We start from the raw sequence: 16,870 nt of genomic DNA, 5'->3' as shown, positions 1-16,870 counted from the left end.
GATTATATTAAAAGTTTTACTTTCAACCTAATAGTTGGCGTTGGTTGTTTTTTGCTAAGAGCGGAACACTCTTACTTTTACCAATATTTTTTTCTGTGTGTATCGACGCATAAATAAAATTCTACGTGTAAGCATTAAATGAGTGGATAGACCGAATATGTCCAATGTATAAAATTTACAGCAGAAGAAACGAGAGGCAGATAGAAAAGTATGCTATTGGCGATTTGCGGCAAAACCAAAATTAGTCATGCGACACCTATGATTCAGCTCATGAACTGGTAAAGTGATACAGTTTGCTTTTTTTCACCCGCAAGTGAGTTGTAGCTTACAACAAAAACTTCATTTTCCTCTCGGAAAAAGCTTACCACTGCCAAAATATGAATGAAACGAGTAAGAAATTTAGTTTTATTTGCAATTATTCTGAAATTACAGCCATTTGCAACTATTTGGCTCATACATTTCTTCGAAATGCATTCGGGGTATTATTGTGGTTATCAAAAATCGTTCCATAAATAAAGTTCCAACTTGAAACCGAGACCCAATCAGTACCAATGTCAAACTCCTTCATATTTTGGACTACTCAGGAGATTCAGTGAAGACTATCAGAGAGAAGGATTGGCTGTGTATGATACAAAGCTGACACTTTCCTATTAACCAGATATATTCTTTCCTCGCGTGATCCGGAGAGTTGCATGAATTTACACCATCTCATGAAGGTTTAGCTTAACTTAGGAGGAACTGGAAATGATGTTGCGGCGGCTACGATGCTCAACAAATTACATTTTGGAACAGCACACATATAGCTCTGCGAATAATATTAGAAACCACTATGTTTTGCAACCTTTTCGCAAGATGTTTACTCATCATCTTATAAAATGATGGTTTTCCATCATTTTCATAAACAATTATCAACAAATTGATCGGTGATTTGGTGTTTAAAAGTTATTTTTTTACCAATGTTTACAGAAAATATATGCACTATGACAGAACAGAATCAAATCAGCAACGCTTTGCTTCCAGCGCTATCTGTGAGCGGTTTCAACGTAGAATCGCCAATCGACGCATAAATAAACTTCTGCGTGTAGAGAGCTCTGCACGCCACCAAAAAACTACCTAAAATTGAGTACTTTTAACTCAATCTCGTGGTATCGTGCAGGAAGGTAAAATTAGGTAAACCGTGTTGAAGGTAGTTTCCATTCACGGCTTACATATACTAGGCTAGCTCGTTAGAGTGTAAACATTTGACGAGCGCGCGCCATAGAAATCGTCGGCGAAAACAATTACATGCATATATTGTTTGCTGCTAACGAATGATCGACATAAGGAAGCTATGCCGATGTCCAAAACCTTTGCTGTAATCAGAAAATTACACTGGGCGTTTTCTGTGGCATGCAGCCAAATTCCCGATTTACGCCAGTAATCACATAGATGCACTGATTATCTACTGTGTCTAGTGTAATTATGGAATAATTTACGTCAAGAATCCATTGCATACTGTTTTTTTTTCTACCGTGAGCTCAAATACTGTCAACAATTTTCGAGAAATCTGTTTGTTTATCTTAACGATTTCTCTGACGTCACCGAAAACTGTCAATTCGCGGAGTAGCCTCGTTTCTGTGAGCCGTGGCTTCCATTTAACTACGGCAAAAATCATAACTCAACCTTGAGTTTAATTTACTTAAATTTAAGTTGAATTTACCTAATTTTGAGTATACCCCAAACAACTAACAAGTACCTTACTGCACGGAAGACCTCGACTGAGTCAAATCTCTCGTTTTGGTTTTGACAACACTAATAAGTGCGAAAGCGACGCTCAACTCAAAAGTACCTAAATTTTAGTTGAAAGAAATCATTCTGTAGGTCGTTTTATGTTTGCGTGTATATCAAACAGCATTTTTCTTGCGAAGCAACCCTGATTTATCGAAAAGTTTTTCGCTTCTTTCGTTAAGTTCGGCATGTCAAATTCTTAAAAGAAATAGAAATCAGTGTGATCATCGGAGTGTGATTTTCTTATAATAATTTCGTGTATTGCATTGTAAGTGTTTAACAATTCAGTAATTTCATGTTTATTCATTTCGTTTATTCTCCGTAAAAGCTATAGTTTATTACAGGTATCATTCCCTGATTGCAGACCACCAGCAGTCAGTGTTACACAACTGAAGGCTGAACCGGAATCATGGCTCAAAGTAAACTGAACGACTTGGCCGGAAAATTCGGCAAAGGTGGTCCTCCTGGATTAGCTACCGGCTTGAAAGTACTGGCCGGTATTGGTGCCGCTGTGTATGGCATCAACAGTTCCATGTACACAGGTAATAATAGACGTACCGGCAGAAGGGTTTGGTATGACATAACCTAAATGTTTCCTAGAGAACTAGTTACACATGGGAATTGCACAATATTCGTATTATTTACGTGCGTAATGTGTTTTTGCATTTGGAAAGTTTTTGGATGAAGGAACGGTTTTCGTTCGTTGCAGATTAGTTTATTAAATTTCTGAAAGCGTGTTGATTGCTGAATCCAATAATATGTTACATAACACCGCTATGGAGTCATGCCTTGATAAGACTGATCAGGCTGTTCTAATAGTAGAACGAGTGTAGTCGATTCTAGTTTGTTGTCTTGAAACTACACTACTACAATTACAAACTTGCATTGAACGTGTTAGCATCTATGAACTACAATCACAATTTGAAACCAATAGAATTAATTTCTTCATCAGGAAACGTTCTTGTTTTTGTTCCTCCCTAGTGCTTGTAATATTCTTGATATGCCTAAAGTTATAGTGTTTGCTTCAAATTGCAATAAATCCTCTCAAAGTGTATGAGATCTACATCTAATTTTGCTTTGCAGTTGATGGTGGTCATCGAGCGATTATCTTTAACCGAATTGGCGGAATCGGTGACGATATCTTCAGCGAAGGTTTGCATTTTCGAATCCCATGGTTCCAGTATCCAATCATTTACGATATCCGGTCGCGCCCAAGAAAGATTTCTTCTCCGACTGGTTCGAAAGATTTGCAGATGGTCAACATCTCGCTGCGTGTTCTGTCCCGCCCGGATGCCATCCGCTTGCCGACTATGTACCGCCAGCTGGGACTGGATTATGATGAAAAAGTCTTGCCCTCAATTTGCAACGAAGTACTGAAGAGTGTCGTGGCTAAATTTAACGCATCACAGCTTATCACTCAGCGTCAGCAGGTTTCGCTGCTGATTCGCCGGGAGCTTGTGGAGCGAGCGAAGGATTTCAACATTATTCTGGATGATGTTTCGCTCACTGAACTGAGTTTCGGCAAGGAATACACGGCGGCTGTTGAAAGCAAACAGGTTGCCCAGCAGGAAGCGCAGCGAGCGTTCTTCTTGGTCGAACGTGCCAAACAGGAACGGCAGCAGAAAATTGTTCAGGCTGAGGGAGAAGCCGAGGCGGCGAAAATGTTGGGTCTGGCTGTCAGTCAGAATCCTGGCTATCTGAAGTTGAGGAAGATCCGCGCTGCTCAGAGTATCGCTCGAACGGTAAGCTTGTTCTTTTTTTTCGCTGAGTCATAATCAAACTGAACTAATGGTAATTTCTTTTGCAGATCGCCAACTCGCAGAATCGTGTCTACCTCTCGGCGAACAGTTTGATGATGAACATTTCGGATGCTGAATTTGACGACATGTCCAAGAAAGTGTCAAGTAAGAAATAACAAGACTCGATCATGTATCATCAACATAATCTTTTAAATCATTGCATTTTGTTTGCTTCGGTTCTCGATTCGTAAATTACGATAGCCGTTTTACGCAATTAGCCTGAAGGCACATTAATTTTCGAATCTGTTCAAAATTGGCATGGAAAGACAAACATAGACTTGATGTGCTCAAGTGAAGGTCTATGAATTGGTTCCTTGTTGCGAACTCAATTCGATTGGCTTTTATCTGATTTGAGCGGCATTTCCAATGTTTGAGCAAATCAATAATTTTTGTTGGTATAGTTATTTGTAGTAGGCAACAGATATTGCAAACATTTACTGTATAAAGTCCTTATTAGTTACTAGTACACAAATAAAAGATGAAAATTAAAAAGTTTCCAATCGTTCTTATTTTTAATGCTTGTTCGTCTTTGGTGTGCTAGCAGCGATGACATTCGATGGACTTGAGTAATTATTAGCATCGTAACATTGATAGGTAAGGAACAAACAGCAAATTTGAAGCTATGCTTTTATCAATCGGTGGAATCCATAGGGGAAAGTACACTGTTATGGACACTGCAGAAAAGATGGTTACTGCGTGTCCTCAAAATTTGTGAATGTTATTGAGCATTGAAGATACCTTTCATATTTTACTAGGCATCTTATTTATCATTGATTTAGTGACATCCTGCTTACGAAATATTGAACGGTATTTCGGGAACCATTAGATTCAACATTGTTTAAATGATATCTTTGTGAGTGCTTTTCTCGAGCAAATACTATTCATCGCTCGTAGTAGCATCAGGTCACGTTGTGTATATAAAATGACCTTATAAAATAAGCATTGCTGAATCTTTCGCTATTCGGTAGCAGACCTTTATACCTTTCATTTAAGACTTGTTTGAAAATAATCCACCGAGGGGCGACGAACATTTTTATTTTTTCAATTCAATGAGGGTGGCTGTGTACCATTAATACAAACCTATATTCAATAACACGGTGCAGTCCAACAATCAAACTAAGTCAGGCGATTATTTCTACCTATATTTCTATTTAAATAGCAAAACTTCTCCTAGGGTTTTGTTAAAATACTTTTATGTTTGAAATAGTTAGTAAGAGGTTAAATATTTTGTAGATGTATGCATAATACTTGCACGAAGTGGATGTTCATACCCTCTTCTGCGCCTCATAAGGGGCGCTCGTGAGAACGTATGGTAAAATCCGCCAAAACAACCATGATGAATCTTCCGCAGGATAGCAAATTAAGCAACGACATCTTGCATACGATGCTGGTTGAGGCCGAATCTATTGTAAACAGTCGACATTTGCCTCTCGATTTTGTAGAGCACACAGAGGAGTAACTAGAACAAATTCCAGGCCAATAACCAAAATATTTTTCGTCGATTTTTAGTTTCGTTATATTCTTTTACATACATGGAAGCCTACTGAATAACGTGGTAAAATTAGAAGTTTGTCAAAAATTGTTAAGGAATTTTTGCATGGATGCAAAATGGTGATATTTTAAAGAGTTTTTTAATAATTTTCATTATATATCCAGCAATATCGCTTTCTAGTGTTGATGACTGTATTAAATAAGACAATAATATTACAAACGTAGTTGAACATAATCCATTTGTACAACTTAAGCCAAAATTAACTGAAAATAGTGGTGTTACTGTGCATTGCGCCAACTTTCAAAAATACGTTTTTTAAACATTTTATTCCAAACTTAAATGAAAAATACTGTTTTAATCCACCTAGCGGTGCAATTGTGCCTTTCTCAATCATGAACACGAGAATTTTTGCGTTGTTTATATTCATTATAAGCTTCCAAATGTATATATTACAGTTTTATTATACACAACATGACAACTATATACAAGAAAAGAAATCATTATTCGAGTTCTAAAATTTTGTAAAAGAAAAAATAGATACATTAATATAAAATTGAAAAAAGATGCGAAATCGGCAAAGTCCCAAAAAGTAAATTTTTATAGAAAATTTTTTTTCGTGGTAACATAAAATCTCGACGTTTCATGCATTTTAAAGATGTTTGGCATCAAAAATACGAATTCGATTTCTGAAATTTCATGGGGTCCCCCCTTTGAAAAAAAAAATTGAGTTCCGGCTTATATGGGAATTTCATATGTGACCGGACGATTTAGTCTATATTTCCGGACCCATATAAGCGATCCGTACGAAATTTTATAGACATCTGTGGGGATATTATAGCTATGATTTGGGACCAAGTTTGTGAAAATCGGCCCAACCATTTCCGGGAAACTGATGTGAGTTCGTAAATTTTGAAAGATGGCCGCTTTTCCCGGGCACTTCCGGAATCGTCTATGTTGGTCAATGTAGTCAACGAAAGTTTGGTTGGCCGTCGGTGACTTAGAACAGCAAATTGAAGTTGTTTGAGAGACATTTTAGCGAAATTTTTACCTTTTTTGCTTTCATCGGAGTATCGGTTTGAATCACAATTTGCTATGTGATCGCGCGCCACAACCTGTAACTCCGGAACCGGAAGTCGGATCGGGATGAAATTACATAGCCATTTACGGGGACGCAATACCTTTCATTTGAGACCAAGTTTAGTTGAATCGGTCTAGCCATCTCCTAGAAACCGATGTGACTGTTAGTATGAATTTAGATACTTCCGCTGGGGCTTCCGGAACCGATAATGGTGGCCAATGTGGCCAAATAGACTTTAAATGGATATTAGTGACCTAATACTACAAATCGAAGCAGTTGTGGTGATATTTTGGAAAATTTTTTACCTTTATACATTCATTGCAGAATTTATTAAATCGACATTTTCTGCGTGTTCGTACTCATCACCCTGTAATTCCGGAACCGGAAGTCGGATCCATTAGAAATTCAATAGCAGCCTATGGGAACGTTGCACCTTTCATTTGAGACTAAGTTTTTCAAAATCGGTTCAGCCATCTCTGATAAAAATGAGTGACATTTTTGGTTACATGCACACAGATACATACATACACACATACATACATACACACACATACATTTGCCGAACTCGACGAACTAAATCGAATGTATATGTCACTCGGCCCTCCGGGCCTCCATTAAAAAGTCGGTTTTCAGAGCAATTGCAATACCTTTCTATTGAGAAAGACAAAAAGTTATATTAAACGCCGAGATCCGGCAAAGTTTCTGAAGCAGAATTACAATACAAGATTCCAGCTATCCACAAAACATAAGAACTCTTCCGGACTTATCCGATCCACAAATTCCAAGTGATTTGAAAATATTGAAATTTTCACTAATTTGAGGTACACCGAAAAACTGTAGGGTTAAATGCTATGTTTGGAAAAATGTATCCCTATGAAAACCTACACAGTCGTCCTTTCCTCTCTCCCTTTTCACTGATCATTTGTTTATACAACTAGACTACAACTATTCACAAAGATCTCGAAATTACTAGTATTCGAAAGGATATAAAAAATAGACCTTTGCACTGGTAGGTGGATATATGCCAAATTGTTACATCTCTGTGGAGCAGTTCAAATGGCATCAAACTACCAACAGCTGTAATAGTTAATGAACGCACTATTCCTGACTCTTGGAATCTGATCCAAAGAAGTTTGAATTGTTTTTGGGCACGATGGATACACGAATATCTTCCAACGATTACGAAATGTACAAAGTGGTTTGGAGAAGTAAAAACCTATTGAACCTGGGGACTTGGTGGTGATCGTTGATGATGCCCGGAGGAACGGTTGGATAACTGGCCGAATTCAGGAGGCAGTCGATGGACCAGACGGTAGGAATGCTACATGAACAACACAAACGGTAACACTGCTTGACGAATCCCGTGGACAGTGATCTGCCCTTTGGTACATCAGACAAAAGCGTTTCCCTAATCAGACCTGTATTTACGGTTTAAGCATTTTCAATAAAAAATTGCTTTCAAAATAGTGTCCTTTGTTCTACCCGAACAGTTCCAGTTGCTGTCGTAAAGAAGTACTGGGCCATCACAAGTTTTTTCCCTATTGGTTTTGCGGGAATCCACCACGAAGATGGACAAGTTTGGGATTGAGCGGCTCTACTGATGCGGGAGGAACCGTGGAAGTATGCAGTTAATCCACAACCAGAACCCTGTGACCGGTCCCTGGCGAAATAGAGAAGCCGAAGCACAATATGGTTGTTCGTTGGCATCACACAACAGCCACTGATCCGGAACTGCAGAGCAATCAGGAACACCGTGGAGGTGGTCCTCCAAAGACTGCAACGTCACTCGTGATGGTTCGAAAGGTGAAGAAGTGAATTGAGCGAACTCGACGTGCCAATAAAATGGCTAACGAACTTAAAATATTAGATGCAGATGACAAAATGAGCTCATGGTCAAACCATACAAGTTCCAAAAGAACCATGATCACACACCGAAGCAGCAACACTATAGAGTTGAGCGAGCGGAAAAGTAGCTTCGCTGGGCCGAAAGCGGTCAAATTCCGAACTTCTCGTTTCCATTCGATTTTTTTTCAATTTGAGTCATCGTAAACTCGGTTTACTGGACCCACCGTTCATATGAGAATTTGAATCATCGGTTAACCACCAGGAGGCAGCACCTGCCATAAGTAATGGTTTGGGTAACCGCAGATGCGCACTTTCCAATCGTGTTCATCGAGCCTGGCGTCAAAGTAAATGCTCTAGAGGCTGCTCTGAAGCCATGGGCAAGCAAACACTTTGATTGCAAACCATGGACGTTTCAACAAAACTCGGCATCGTCTCACAAAGCACGACTGAGCCGGCAATGGTTGAAAACTAACACGCCGAGCTTCATTACGACCACGCAATGAGTCGTGTTCACCAAATGCGAATGTAATGAATTATTCTCTCAGGGTCGCAAGGCCATGTTCAAGTTAAAAGTTGGTCATATCGAGCAAAAGTGAATTGATTCTGAATTTTTGGTTAATTTCTCACACTCTGTGCTTCGAAATAAATAAAAATAATATTTCAAACTAAATTTATGACCTTTTTAGTTTAGTTAGACTTCGAGTGCCGGACCCTGTACGCTCATAATCTCGCAATCACGATATCCATCCAACGATTAAGTCGACATGTGATTGGTTATAAATTGATAAACGCGGTCTCAAGCATTAACATACAAACGGCCGCTCTCGCGAAATCTTGAATCGTACTCTCACTCCAAAATACGGCACTCCTATGCACTAAACCAGCCGATGATCGAGCCAATATGTTAGCACTTACGAGATCATAAATGGTGTCTTAAGTGCGATTACGACTGATCTCACGTGATCGTGAATCGTGTACGTCCGGAAGCCTGCAATCTCGTCTAAAAACAAAATCATATACAGAGAGGTCTCCTTGGCGCCTTGGCCGGATATTCTAATGAATTGGGGAAAATCACTCCCGTCTAGTTCAGAACAATACACTCAATATCGTGGATCACGCGAACATGCAAGTGGTAACACGGTTATACAAAAAAATATACACGCGAAGTTACACACACGTCCACGGGACCAACCCCGTTAACATACAAACGCTCGAGCCCAGCGCGATAATACAGCATTGGTCACAAACGCGAACCTGCAATTGCGGTCATCCACGAAAACCAACGCCCGTGATCTCGCAAACATAAAACTAGGTGTAACTAGGTGAATTTTTTAACACCTACGAATTTATAAATGCAATATCCAGTATAATTAAACATACGCGCGTTCCCACGCGATCATGAATCTGTTACTGTTATTAAACTTTTACCGAAGTGACGTCTGAGTCAATATTGCAAGGGGCCTAGCAGCACATTGTTGGTTATCAGTACGCACGAACTGTACATTTCTGTGAAATAATGGTTAGTTTTAGCTGAATAGTATGTTTAGAAGAATTTCAGTATATAATACAAATCATGTTTTGGTTAGAAAATTTTAGTCACATCTGTGACCGCATAGAGCGCGCCAACTCTAACTTTTCAAATAAAAGAGATAGAATATCGATTTACTGCAAAATCCTTGTTCTATGATTTAGATGATTCTATCTCTTCTTAACTTTTCAAATTTTTGGCGTCCTCTATGCGGTAACATATAGAATTAAAATTTTCTATCCAAAACATGATTCGTATTATATACTAAATTTCTGCATATACTATTCAGCTAGAACAAACCATTATTTCACAATAATGTACAGTTCGTAGAAATCGAGTATTGATACACAACTCAGTACTGCTAGGCCCCATACAAAACTGACTCAGACATTACTTCGTTATTGTTTAATAACTTCATCTAACAAAGTTGAATTGACTTGCAGTCTTCGACAGATTTATAGACAATTACCTTTCTTATTTTCACTTACAGTGATAAGCTGATCCATACAGTGCCACCTAGTGGTTTAAGTACGAATTAGGCAGCATGTAAATTGCTGCAAAATTCCATACAAACTTCAGGTTCGTTGTTCCAGTATCTAGACTTGTACGATTTTCTTCAAATTTGGAGCAAGCACTCCTGGTGGGACTATAAATCGACTCTGGGGTGGGCCGATGGGGGTAATTTTTTGTCACTCTAATGCACACGTCGTCGCTGTTGTGCTATCTTATGACAAGGCCATTTTGCACATTTCGAGAAAAACGATTTTTAAAGTTGGAGATTGAATATCTTGAAACCTATAAATGGTACAAACAATTCGAAGAAGGCAATTAATGCTTCTATCTATTCTGTATTAATCTCTCAAATATTACGAAGATCGGTTGACTATGTTGCGAGTTTTTACTATAAATGTAAACAAAAGTCGCACTCACACGTGTCATAAGCGTATATTGATGACAAAATTTGTATGGTGTGTCATAATCGTGCATGGAAAATGAAGGAAATGAGTCAGGGAATTTAAAAAAAATAGTTATTTTTGGTTACAGTGTTGCCAAATATGCTATATTTCCAGTTGAAATCTTAAACTGTATTTTTCTCACAATTTGCGTATTTTTCTTTTGAAAATGATTATGCCATTGTGTTTCACAAATAGTTTTACACATAAAAACACCTTATACATCAAGATAACTTGAGCCAATCCCCAGACACAGCCATTTAAAGCAAAAAATTAAAAATTTCTCAGCACGTTTCTCGCTATATCTCAGTAACCAAGCAGAATGTCAAAATTCTGAAAACGCCACTTTGTAGAGATTTTTTTGACAAGTAATGTGGCATATCTAACTCAATTTACCCCAAAATGGCGTTTGTCATAAGATAGCACAACAGCGACGACGTACGCCCGCGATCCCGAAAACGTCCTGGTGATTAAGTGATCCTTTTAGCACTTATAAATTCATAAATGCGGTGTCGAATATGTAAACGCTCATTTCCACGTAATCCTGTAATCTCTATGTCTGTACATCTGAACCGTACACTTAACATCACCTTTCCATTTTTAAATTTTCTCAAAAAAATTAATGACTGGCGGGGTTGGGCAGCTTCCAGCCATGTTTTTCCAATTTCAACGAATATTTCAAAGAAGCAATCAAATTTCTTTTAAGTTTTATTCTTTGATAAGAACGCATCATTCTGATATTTTTTCCGTATTTTTCTCAAGACAAATAATACATCACCATTGCTACACTGCCTAGAGGAAGTAACAAATCTAAAGGTTGTCGGCATTTATTCAGCTGATTCTGTGGAAGTGAACTTTGTTCTAATTTTCGCCGAATGCAATAGTTCTTCTAGCATTTATAGATTAAGGTTAACCAACATGTATGGAAATAAAAGTTTTTTTTCTATTTGCTTATCCACCTGTCTTATCACTTGAAAAATTATCGTTGGCGCTTATCTGGATCAGCAAACAAATTTGAATGAAAATCGAACAAAAATTTCAAACATAGTATACTTAAGGTTTTCCCTCTTCTTTTTTTTCTTTATCGTTACAAATCTCCTCTGTTGCTTGATTCAGATAAGGGCCAAATTCGATCGTACCGCCCGATGCATATTCCGAAAGCCTCGTCCAACGTCAGGACAACGATAGTCAGCGGGGGTGATCACGAGGAGCACGATACCAGCCTGATTTCGATAGTCGCTGAAGCAACAGCTGAACGGATCAATAGCAAACACTAGTTGTTCGAACATAGTCTTTGGTGGGTAAATGCATTCTCGACCTCGTTTTTAGTAATATTTGTAGTGACACAGACACGATAGTTACGTGTGGCATTTCATTTATAGTTTTTAACAGTAAGAGAAATAGTTTGTTGTACCAAACACATAGCTGTATAGAATATAAGATTCAATATATTTCAAGCACTTACAAGGATTTATAAACGATCATTTTTATAAACATGTTACTATTCTTTAATGAAAGAAATTAGTCCTTTATATTCTGCACCTCATAAAAATAATTACTCTTCAACCTTCTAGAAGTTATTTGCTGTGAGCTGCTCTAATTCGCTGAAGCGCCAAATTTCGTTATTTTCCTGAAGCTTGTGGATGTGGATATTCAATCAATAGAAAGCAACAAATCCGCTTGATCTGAACACTTTCAAATGAAACTACGCTGAATGCCGTATTTTTTGTTTTCGGTATTTTATATTACATATTCGTATCTGTATGGAGAATATTCAGCAAAATGCTACGAGGAGAAGGGAAGGTTCAAAATTCGCCGAAAAAAGCTACCTCATTTGTGTACGGTCCCAATGAGTAGGGATACGATATGGGTTGTGCTAACTAGGGCTCAACATTTTCGATACGCATTTTAATCTTTTATGCGGAACGAGTACCTAGGGGAACGGGGGCGCAATAATTTTTCTAAAATTCCACAAAGATCTTAAAATTGTATATTCAGCGCATAATCCTTGTTCAGGTGGTTCTTAACAAAATATAATTTTTTCAGCGTTTCAAAAAATTGAATTCATTAAAAATTATTGGTTGCCAAAAAATGGAGAAAAATGACATTTTAAAAACGCTGCGGGTAAAACCGATACCCCAAAGGGGCAAGAGCGACCCCTTTTTGAACTTTCTTTTTGTCCATTCTTTTCCAATAAAAATTTATTGTGTATGTGTGATAAAGTGCAATTATGTGTATATGAGTATGTGTGATGCAAACACATGCTTTCTGTAGTTTGAACGCGTAGCAAGAGGAAGAGCATTCGAATGCGTGGTGAATAAATAATGTTTAACGCATGATTTATATTATGGTACGGGTTATCTCAAGTAATTCTTTCGACCTTTATTGCCACTTGTATAGCCATTCTATCGACTATGAGCTATTCTGCAAGCAGATTATATACGCTGTTACTAGGACTCATTCACTTAGAAGTGACACACGCTTCATAGTAAGCTATCCGGTTCGTGTTGTGATTTGTCGGAATACTGTTGATCAACAATCCGACGGTCAATGAAAATTTTTCATCAATATCATTTCAAAATCTAATATTAGATTATACTTTTCGTTTTTTTTTGTAATATAACTATGAATCACGTTCAATTTCATTCTTAATTTTTTTGGTCTGCTTGAGACAATACTGATAAATAAATGCAAAAAACATAGTTTCCGTGTATTTCAATTATTAACATGACGTAATTATGGTATAATTGAACACAACAAATATACCCAGTCGTTTGTATCGAATCAAAAATGAACCCAATCATCTAAACACCGTGTCGGTCTTACCCCACCCAAAAACTGTCGGTCTCACCCCAACAGCGCACATTTTTGTTAAATGCTCAATTAACAGTATTGAAATACTCAAACTAATCTTTAATACACACAAATAACGATATGGAGAGTAGAATAGAATGTGTGACAAAAAACTGGTCATTTTCAAAGCTGTTGTGTTATTAAAACCTTAAAATGTATCAACTAAAAATAACATCCAAAAGCGCATCAACTTTGCTTTCGCTTCTTTTGTTTATTTTGTTGACGTTTAATGAACCCATATGGCATCGATGTGTATCGAAATGCCTAAAATAATCGTACTAATAATATCCTGTCATTATTGTATGATTTAAAATTTGATATCTGGGAAAAGTCGTGGGTTGTCGGGCTTACCCAGGGTGTCGAACTTACCCCCAGTACCCCTATATAAATCGGAATGAGCAAGGGAGGGTGCCAGTTTCAAGGTATTCCATGAAGCTCAAAACAATCGGCTTTCCAAATTAGAGAGCAACGGCATGCTGACTAGCACTAACACTGAGTGCTGTAACTCTCCAGTTGTGGTGTGCAAAGCAGTACACAGCGCACTCCATAATTTAAATATATCTGTCGGCTACTGCTATCGTCTCCGCTCCGACGTTCGACGAGAGAATGAGCAAGCGCGAGCAATGCTGAAAGTTATATATCCGAGAATGACGTCATCGGCAATATCAATATAGCCAATCAGAGCCATGGAAAGGAGACATCACGACTCCGGATGCCACATTGAAATCCGTGTTTCGGCCAAAAAAATCTTTTTACCATCTTTGATGAATAAAATAGGGAAAAATATGAAAAACTGTGATAAATTTCCAAAAAATCTGTGAAAAATTACAATATTTCCAAAAATCTTTGAAAATCTGTGAAATTTTTATCAAAATGCCAAAAATCTGTCATCTGCGAAAAAGAATCTGTGATCAAAAATTGTGAAAAAACCTGTTTAAATCCACCTAGCGGTGCAATTGTGCCTTTCTCATTTCTTTCTATGGCACGGAGGCTTTTTATGTTCAACATAATTGTGGAAATGTCCATTACATTCTTAGTACACTTTGCACTTATACACAATGGCATGCCAGCCACGAACTTGATGAGCTACGTGTCGACGGTGAAACACTTGAAACAAAAAATATCATACTCCATTAGTCTAATCAGCATTAGATCAATGTTATCTGCTTGCTAACTCATTTTGTCATGCGGGGGTGGGTATGTGAGGGGGGGCGAAAGTCCCATGAACGAACGACTCCCCAGCTTAAATTGGTATGCTTTGTGATATACACCCAGGTTTTTTTTACGCGGTTTTTTTTGCGCGGTTTTTTTACGGTTTTTTTACGCGGATTTTCCAATCAACGCGGTTTTTTTTACGCGGATTTTCCAATTAACGCGGTTTTTTTACGCGGATTTTCCAATTAACGCGGTTTTTGCATAAATATTCTAAGTCTTTTTGAATGCAAAAGACTTTTTTCTGAAAAAAATTTCTAAGTTCTTTTAAATGCAAAGAACTTAGAAGAATTTTGGCAGTTTTTATTTTGCGCGGATTTCGCCATTAACACGGTTTTGGCAAAAATATTCTAAGTCCTTTTGAATGCAAAAAACTTAGAAGATTTTCGGAAAGATGGAAGAGACGGGTCTGGAAGATTCCTTAAGGCCCGCACCCCAACAATATGGGTATTTTCGGAATGGTCTTGAAGAGTAGGTTCCAGAAATTGATTTTTGACGCCATTTTGAAATCAAAGATGGCGACTTCCGGTTTAGCGAAATTCGCTAAAACTCAATCAATATGGGTATTTTCGGAATGGACTTGAAGAATAGGTGCCAGAAATTGATTTTTGGCGTCATTTTGAAATCCAAGATGGCGACTTCCGGTTCAGTGAAATTCGCTATAACCCAATCAATATGGGTATTTTCCGAATGGTCTTGAAGAGTAGGTGCCAGAAATTGATTTTTGACGCCATTTTGAAATCAAAGATGGCGACGTCCGGTTTAGCGAAATTCGCTATAACTCAATCAATATGGGTATTTTCGGAATGGACTTGAAGAATAGGTGCCAGAAATTGATTTTTGGCGTCATTTTGAAATCCAAGATGGCGACTTCCGGTTCAGTGAAATTCGCTATAACCCAATCAATATGAGTGTTTTTGGAATGATCTTAACGAGTAGGTTCCAAAAATTGATTTTTGACGCCATTTTTAAATCCAAGATGGCGATTTCCGATTTCGCGAAATTCGCTATAATCCAATCAATATTGGTATTTTTGGAAGTTGAAGTTGTAGTAAAAATAGTTTTAATTAAACAGTTGAATTTACTTAAATTTAAGCAATATGTTTAATTTGAATAAATTCAAACCCCCAACTCACACCACATACGTCTCTTTCTTCTCTCTCTCTCTTCCATTCTCACCGCACTTTCGTGGATGAACACATAAAAATATTTTGCATTTTGCTGGTTTATGATTAGATCTTATATTTGAGGGTGATTAAGACGATTGGCCAAATTTTTCATGCGAGAATTTCGGTAAACCGGAAGTCGTCATCTAGAATTTTAAAATGACGGCAAACATCGACGTTTGTCTGCTACTCGTCAAAACCATTCCGAAAATACCCATATTGATTGGGTTACAGCGAATTTCGCTAAACCGGAAGTCGCCATCTTGGATTGCAAAATGGCGTCAAAAATCAATTTCTGGCACCTACTCTTCAAGACCATTCCAAAAATACCCATATTGATTGGATTATAGCGAATTTCGCTAAACCGGAAGTCGCCATCTTTGATTTCAAAATGGCGTCAAAAATCAATTTCTAGCACCTACTCTTTAAGACCATTCCGAAAATATCCATATTGATTGAGTTATAGCAAATTTCGCTAAACCGGAAGTCGTTATCTTTGATTTCAAAATGGCGTCAAAAATCAATTTCTAGCACCTACTCTTCAAGACCATTCGGAAAATACCCATATTGATTGGGTTATAGCGAATTTCGCTAAACCGGAAGTCGCCATTTTTTATTTCAAAATGGCGTCAAAAATCAATTTCTAGTACCTACTCTTCAAGACCATTCCGAAAATACCCATATTGATTGGGTTATAGCGAATTTAGCAAAACCGGAAGTCGCCATCTTTGATTTCAAAATGGCGTCAAAAATTAATTTCTGGCACCTACTCTTCAAGACCATTCCGAAAATACCCATATTGATTAAGTTGTAGCGAATTTCGCTAAACCGGAAGTCGCCATCTTTGATTTCAAAATTACGTCAAAAATCAATTTCTGGCACCTACTCTTCAAGACCATTCCAAAAATACTCATATTGATTGGGTTATAGCGAATTTCGCTAAAACCGGAAGTTGCCATCTTTGATTTCAAAATGGCTTCAAAAATCAATTTCTGGAACCTACTCTTCAAGACTATTCCGAAAATACCCATATTGTTGGGGTGCGGGCCATAAGGAATCTTCCAGACCCGTCTCTTCCATCTTTCCGAAAATCTTCTAAGTCTTTTGCATTCAAGAGAACCGTGTTAATTGCGAAATCCGCGCAAAAAAAAACTTCCAAAAATATTCTAAGTCTTTT

General features: G+C 37.7%; 1 protein-coding gene across 8 annotated transcripts; it reads left to right on the top strand.

Annotated features, from left to right (window-relative positions):
* The first annotated feature begins 1,901 nt into the window (after positions 1-1,901).
* Positions 1,902-11,896, top strand: LOC131681430 (prohibitin-2). 8 transcript variants are annotated; one of them, XM_058962223.1, is made up of 6 exons: positions 1,902-2,035; positions 2,096-2,309; positions 2,851-3,509; positions 3,575-3,671; positions 4,111-4,160; positions 11,225-11,416. In XM_058962223.1, the coding sequence occupies exons 2-5, from the start codon at positions 2,177-2,179 to the stop codon at positions 4,134-4,136; spliced, it is 915 nt and encodes a 304-aa protein (XP_058818206.1). In that variant the 5' UTR covers positions 1,902-2,035; positions 2,096-2,176; the 3' UTR covers positions 4,137-4,160; positions 11,225-11,416. The 8 variants fall into 8 exon arrangements, with proteins under 8 accessions (XP_058818206.1, XP_058818205.1, XP_058818201.1 ...); XM_058962222.1 differs by having other exon boundaries at positions 4,108-4,160; XM_058962218.1 differs by lacking the exons at positions 4,111-4,160; positions 11,225-11,416 and adding an exon at positions 11,579-11,895.
* Positions 11,897-16,870: the final 4,974 nt, after the last annotated feature.

Source organism: Topomyia yanbarensis, chromosome 2, assembly GCF_030247195.1.
Source record: "Topomyia yanbarensis strain Yona2022 chromosome 2, ASM3024719v1, whole genome shotgun sequence".
Taxonomy (NCBI): Eukaryota; Metazoa; Arthropoda; class Insecta; order Diptera; family Culicidae; genus Topomyia; species Topomyia yanbarensis.
Note: the sequence above shows the minus strand (reverse complement) of the source record. Positions and strands in the feature narration are given on the sequence as shown.